This window comes from Camelina sativa, chromosome 1 (assembly GCF_000633955.1).
Source record: "Camelina sativa cultivar DH55 chromosome 1, Cs, whole genome shotgun sequence".
In the NCBI taxonomy this organism is placed as follows: domain Eukaryota; kingdom Viridiplantae; phylum Streptophyta; class Magnoliopsida; order Brassicales; family Brassicaceae; genus Camelina; species Camelina sativa.
Window position 1 is genome coordinate 8,668,012 of NC_025685.1, and position 6,720 is coordinate 8,674,731.

At 35.5% G+C, this 6,720-nt stretch overlaps 2 protein-coding genes across 2 annotated transcripts in view; one reads left to right on the plus strand and one right to left on the minus strand.

Moving 5' to 3' along the window:
- LOC104783972 (flavonol synthase/flavanone 3-hydroxylase-like) overlaps positions 1–731 on the minus strand; it is a 2,329-nt gene extending 1,598 nt beyond the window's left edge. The window contains exon 1 of the mRNA XM_010509062.2: positions 256–731. Within this exon, the coding sequence (XP_010507364.1) occupies positions 256–716 (461 nt within the window). The 5' untranslated portion in view covers positions 717–731. The remainder of the gene's footprint in view (positions 1–255) is intronic.
- Positions 3,873–4,613, plus strand: LOC104705515. Its single transcript, XM_010421534.1, has 3 exons — positions 3,873–3,892; positions 3,974–4,195; positions 4,281–4,613. The coding sequence occupies exons 1-3, from the start codon at positions 3,890–3,892 to the stop codon at positions 4,611–4,613; spliced, it is 558 nt and encodes a 185-aa protein (XP_010419836.1). The 5' UTR covers positions 3,873–3,889.

Below are 6,720 nucleotides of genomic sequence, written 5' to 3' on the forward strand. Positions count from 1 at the left end.
GCTAATTTCTCAGCGTGTCTTGCATATTCTTCACATGCTTCCCTAATGAAAAAAAATAGAACAAAAAAAAGAGAAATAAATTAGTTTACATAACTGAATAATATAAAAAAATCATTTCATCGAATCTTGTGTAAGTTATAAACTTGTTATATAGAGTGGTGGATGCAGCGTTGGGACTTGGGAGGATAGGATTCATTGGAATCCAATTGATTTGGTAAACATGAGGTTGTGATTATTCTGGTTAAAAGAAGTTACCTTAAATCAGAAGGAAACTGAGGCCACTTGTTGTAAACAAGCCTTATACCTTCGTCTTCAGGATCAGTGGAAGAAGGAATAACCACTGGGTTTTTGAAATACATATCGAACACTTCTTTCCAATCTCTAACGTTTGTCGTGTGTTCACCATCGTGATACCCTACTTGATTCACCTCGTCTCTCTTCACCTTTATTTTTTCTTCCCTTGGCAAATCGAAAAACGTCTTCACAGTCTTCTCCACACGTTGTCTTGCGTCCAAAGGCACACCATGATTAATGACCTGAAAAAATCCCCATTTCTCACAGGCGTCACCGATCTCTGAGATAACGTTTTGAATATCTTTGGGGTCATCGAGGCGCGAGAGATCTATCACGCGTATTTCTTCGGGTTGGTTAGGGATGGAATTTGAATCTCTTCTATGCTCTGGTGCTTGGATGTAACTTGGATCAAGATCCTTCATTGTTACAAGCAAGAAAAGTTTTGAGCCTAAGTGAAAAAGAGCTTTATGCTGTGTTTGGATGTCTCTTACTTGCAAAACCGAGAGTTCTATTTATACAGATAGACCGTTTGACATATTATTTGCTACCATCGGAATATGCTTCGTTTTGTTGTCCTTTGGGTTTTACAAAGAGCTTCGGGCTTGTTTCTTTACATACGTGTAAATATATGCCTAACGTCGGGATATAGGTGTATATATATATATAAACGTGTATTTATCGTATATTATGCAAACAAAGGCTGTACGTCCGTAAAACTAGTAAGTTAGTAATAATATATAAATTGAAAATTTCAAAATATTATCTATGAACGATTTAGTAGGTAAATAAAAAAATCAATCTAATAATCGAAAGTTGAAATTCTTTTCCTAAAACGTTTTTGTTTGCGGTCTATAATTTGATATATTATTTTTAATATGCAAATCATATAAAGAAAATTGTAACGTATTCGTTTCTATATCTAACTCATGTGGATGTGGGTTAAGTTGAATGGATGCGGATGAACACTTTGATTGAATGGATGCGGATGCTTATTGTCATAGAAATATGTTTTAGGAAATGATCTATCGTGTAGCTATATATATCATATATACACGGTTTGGTTGAATGGATGCGGATGAAAACTTTGCACCAATACACGAAGACAATATGACAATTTGAAGTTGTTTTTTTTTTAATTGAACTAATTTACTAAATCTATTTTTATATTTTTATAACTTACGTGGATACATTACTTGTTAATTCATAAAAATATATATATATATATATATATATATATTTTTTCCAATTCACACACTAGTAATTTTTGATTATATAGTTATGATTTTTGCTACAAAAAAATAATAATAACAAATATTGACTACAATTAGTTATAAATTAGTGACAAATTTTTAATTAATAAAATTTGTAACTAATTAGTTACTAAACGTAGCTATATAATGACATATAGTAACATAGATAAATAGTAACAAAATTGCTATAAATTTAACGACAAAAAATAGCGTAGCACTAGTACACTCAACACAAAACGTCACAAATGGTGATAAAATCATAAAAATAATGTAAAATTTTAAAGAAAAAAAATTATTTTAGAAATTTTAACAAATTAAGTTATTAAAATATTCTCTCGTTCTCTCCTTCAACCCTAATCCCCATTTCCAAACTCAATCCTTCGTTTGGAGAATGAAAACCCAAATTATCTTCTCTCACTACAAGAAAACATGGAATTGGTTACTGTAATTTGTGACTAAAAACACAGTCGCTAAATTTAGCGACTGAATTGTGATTGTTTAGCTACTGAATGGCTACTAAAATAAATCAGTTGCCTAGTAGACGCTAATTGGAGACTGATGCATATTGTCGTAGTGTAGTCACCAATTTGCGACTAATATGGAGACCAGTTTGACAGTCGCTAAAAGATTGCGACTAAAGAGCTACTATTTAGCGAGTGCTTTAATAAATTTGGGCCTTAACAAAATTTGGGCTGTAACAAAATACGAAAACCCATTATTTTTCGTTTTCTTCCCCGAACAAACCCTAATCTAACATTTCTTTTCTCATTTCTTCTTCTTCTTCTTCTTCGAGACGAAACGGCGAAACCTCAAAACCCTAGATCTAAATTCCTCTCACTCGACGAAACCGTAAACCCTTGATGGCTGGAGTAAAGAAAAGAGGCGGAGGAAGAAGAAACCCCTCTAATCGAACCTCTGGAACCTCACAAACGGCGAATCACAGACCCGCCAATCTTCCTCCCCAATATACCTTCACGCCGGCGAACCATCGAGTTCCAGAGACTGATTCTCAGGGAACTCCTGTCCCAAACCTCCAGCCTCCAGCGAGACCTACACCTTCTTACCGAGACTATCCACCTCCGACAAATCTGTTCCAGCACTCGAGGAGCTTTCCCGGAACATCCCCTTCCGGCGAAGATCCAACCAGGCGTCCTTTTCCTCAACCTCTCGCCTCCGCGACGAATCCACCAGAATTCTCGAGTCAACTTCGAGAGTCTCCTCAACCGTCAGTCACGAATCATCATCGACAGTCTCCTCAAGTCTCGAATCTACCACGAGAGTCTCCTCTACCTCGACAGTCTCATCGACCACCCTCTTCTCAACCTGGTCAACCTCGAGCAGCTTCTGCATCGCTTCACAGTTCTCAAGCGCAAAACTCACATGAGGAAGAAGCTGATTCGGAGGATGACGGTGCAAGGGAATCAAATCTCCCAGCTGATGTACTCGCTTCTTTACATGACATGCTTGTCCAACCAGGCCGTGAGAAGTATACCACTGTCCTCTCTCCCTCATTAGAGCGTGGAACCACTTGGTAAGAATTTGGATTAGAATTTTGTATTTTGGATTAGAATTTGATTGTGTTTGTTTGTTTGGATTAGAATTTGATTGTGTTTGTTTGTTTGTGATTAGAATTTGGATTAGAATTTTGTATTTTGGATTGTTTGTGATTGTTTGTGATTAGAATTATTAGAATTTTGGATTGATTGTGTTTGTTTGTGATTAGAATTTTTAGAATTTTGGATTGTTTGTGTTTGTTTGTGATTAGAATTTTACTTGGATTGATCGATTTGTTTGTGTTTGATTGGAATTTGACTACTGATTTGTTTGTGTTTGAAGGTTAGGTAAAGACAAGTCATCACTTACCCGAAAGATTACAAAAGTGTTTACAAACAAGTTTGATGGTCCATATTACAGTTGGGGTTGTGTTCCGAATGCAAGAAGAGAAGGTTACTTCTTGGAATTCGCGGTAAACTTCTACTCCTTTCAATTTGATTTCTGTATTTATAGTTTTTTTCTTGGTTTTTTTTATCACTAACACTAGTCTTCTTTTGTAGAAAACACACACCTGGGATCCCTCTCTAACCGGTGTGGTTCAAGCAAAGTTCTATAGCATTTGTCAAAACCGTATGAAAGACATGGTTTCCAAGGCAGCAGCTCAGCGAGAGGAAGTGAAACCGAGGTGGATTGAGAGAACTCTTTGGAAAGAAATGTGTGACTATTGGAACACAGAAGAAGCCATGGCAAAGAGTGCAACCACTTCAGCAGCTCGAATGTCTGACCGTAATGGTCTTGGCCCTCACAAGCATGTATCAGGGCCGAAGTCTTACTTACAAATCGAACAAGAGATGGTGAGTTACATCATAACCTTTTCATTGTTTAATTACTTGACATCAAATGGTTCCTAACCTTTTCATTGTCTAACATTCCAGGAAGTAGAATTGGGAAGACCGCCAACTATTCCTGAAGTTTTTCTCAGGACTCATACCAAAAAAGATGGTACTTTTGTGGATAAGAAAGCGCAAGCAGTTCATGAGGCATATAAGAAAAGAAGGGAAGCTAAGTTGGCTGCTCAGGATAATGATGAGTCTTCAGATGGTACTTCACGTCGATCAGAGCTATCTCATGAGGAGGATGATGAGCTCTTTCTTCAGGTAATTTGCTTCTTTCTAATAAGCTATTAAGTTTTTCATTGTTAAGTAATTATAATAACTTTTTCTCTCTGTTTTGTGTATGAAGTCTACTTACATAAATGATAGAGGAACATACTTTGGAGTTGGAAGCCTAGGAAGTTACATCATCGGGAAGCGGAAGTACCCTGGAAGCTCTTCTACTTTCACAACCCTGCAACAACAGCTTGAAGACGCTAATCGCAAGATAGAGGAACAAGCAGCTCTACAAGCAGAGCGTGACGCAGAGGCTTCACGGGTTGCAGCTGAGGCTTTGCGGGTTGCATCTGAGCAACAAGCAGAGATCTCACGCTTGGTGAGCTTCCTCAAGACTAACCCAAACAATGTCGCCTTCCTTGAGTCTCAAACCAATGACCTAAACCCTGCTGATTTTCAAAGTTAGGTTCCCTCATGTAATATTTGCAACACTCTTGGATATTTGGATGTTTTTTGGAACTTTTACAACTTTTGTAAAAACATGGTACTTATGTATTTGTTTAATTTCATGTTTGTTATGTTTTAGTACATGTTTTATTAATCAGTTTTGGTATTACAAAATCAAATAATGCATTTTTACCAGAATTTTTTTTTAAAACATGGTAATTAAACAGTCGCAAAACAGTCATCAAAACAGTACCCAAACAATCGCAAATGAGTAACCATATAAGTCGCTAAAGCGTTGCAATTCGGTCACAACTTTAGCGACTGTTTGGCGAGGGAAGAGCGACCCCAATTATCAGTCGCCAATTAGTAGCTCCATAGCGACTTTTTAGCGACGCACTGTTTAGCGACTACGTATGTCAGTCGTGACTAAGTAGTTAGCGACTGTATAGTGACTGTTTTTGCAGTCGGTAAATCCATGTTTTCTTGTAGTGTCTTTCGCCTGGTCCTGGATCCGCTGTTGGTTCAAAAATCACCACCATTAAACCTTAAATTTGTCGTTCCATTCCATCTATGAAAAAGTCTCAAACAGTTTTGAGAACTTAGGTTACTTTTTTTTGTAGTTCCAAATTCAGGCCTCTTTGTCTTCATACGCTGTGTTTCGAAGCCTTAATCTCAAATAAAGGTGAAGCCTTTCCTCTATTCCACTACAAGAAAACATCATGTTTTTCTACGAAATTTTCTACAAAAAATTTGGTACGAAAAAATTCTTACCCAAATCTTACCTTATTTTGACGAAAAGCAACTATCGTAGGAAAAAGGAAAATAATTTCATACGAAAATACTATGAGAATATGGTAGGAAATTTCTTACGAAAATCCTACAATTAATTTGGCCAAAGGAAAAAATTTGTAGGAAAACAGAAACCATATAGGAGGAAAAGACATTGAATGAATTTTGTAGGAATGTTTCTTTTAAATTTCTTTCAAAAAGTTTGTTGAACTAAAGCTCGTAGGAACCCCCAAGGAATATGAAAAGAGAAGACGTAGAATGAATTTGGTAGGAAAAATTTCTTCGAATTTCTTTCTGTAAAATATTAAAAATAAAAATAAAAAAGCTTTGTAGTGAAAATTTGGTAGTAAAATTGGTAAAAACCCTAGATATAGAAACTCTATGCTCCAGCTTCCATCTCATTCCTTTCTATACTTCTTATTCCTTTTTTTATGGGTCAAAAAAATTTCCTCCTCCTTTTTCCTCTTCTTTCTCTTTCTCCTTTGTTCTTCTTAGAAAACCCAACATTTTGTTCTGCTTTCTCTAATCGAAGCAACTGATCTCTTTCTCTACCTCTTCCATCTCTATTGTCTTCTTCATTGGAAAAGAAACCAAGTCATCACCAACAGTTGAATCAATCCATACATCACCAACAATTGATTTAACATACCCAACTTAGAAGCTTTAGACTCTGTCTAATCCGATCTACGCTGGCCGAAATAACCTGAGAATCTCCATCGTTGAAGGCAATGTAGTTCCAGATCTGAAGCTTTGGAGGAGCGTTAAGCATCTCAAGCTAAAACGACAAAACCTATTAATTTTTTATATTTAGTATTTAGTTTGTAAATATTTGTTTATTAGGTTTGTAATTTAGTTTAAAAAATGAATTGTATTTCTAATTAAATTAATAATTTGATTTTATATATTATTCGGATTAATAATTAATAAATTTTTATTAAATTTGAAATTAATAGAAAACAACATTAATTAGTTTTATTTTTTATTAAGTTTGTAGGAAAATTATAAGACCACTTTGGTAGGAAAATAGTAAGAATGAATTTTCTTCTAATATTTCGTAGGAAAATGGACGATGCCGCCCTTCACTTTTCTTTCGCTTTTCCTACGAGACTTCCTTCGAAAGTAGTTTTGAAAGAATTTTGAAAAAAAAATCCTTCCAAATTCCCACTAATTTCGATTTTCTTCGGACTCTTTCCTCCTTCGTTTTTTCGTAGGAAAACGGTAAGAAACAACCATTTCCTACTAATTTCCTTTAATTTGTGTGGTAGGATATCAAACATTTTCTTGTAGTGTTCCTTGTCTTCGTTTCTACTCCTTTCTTTTTTTTTTTTTTTTTTTTT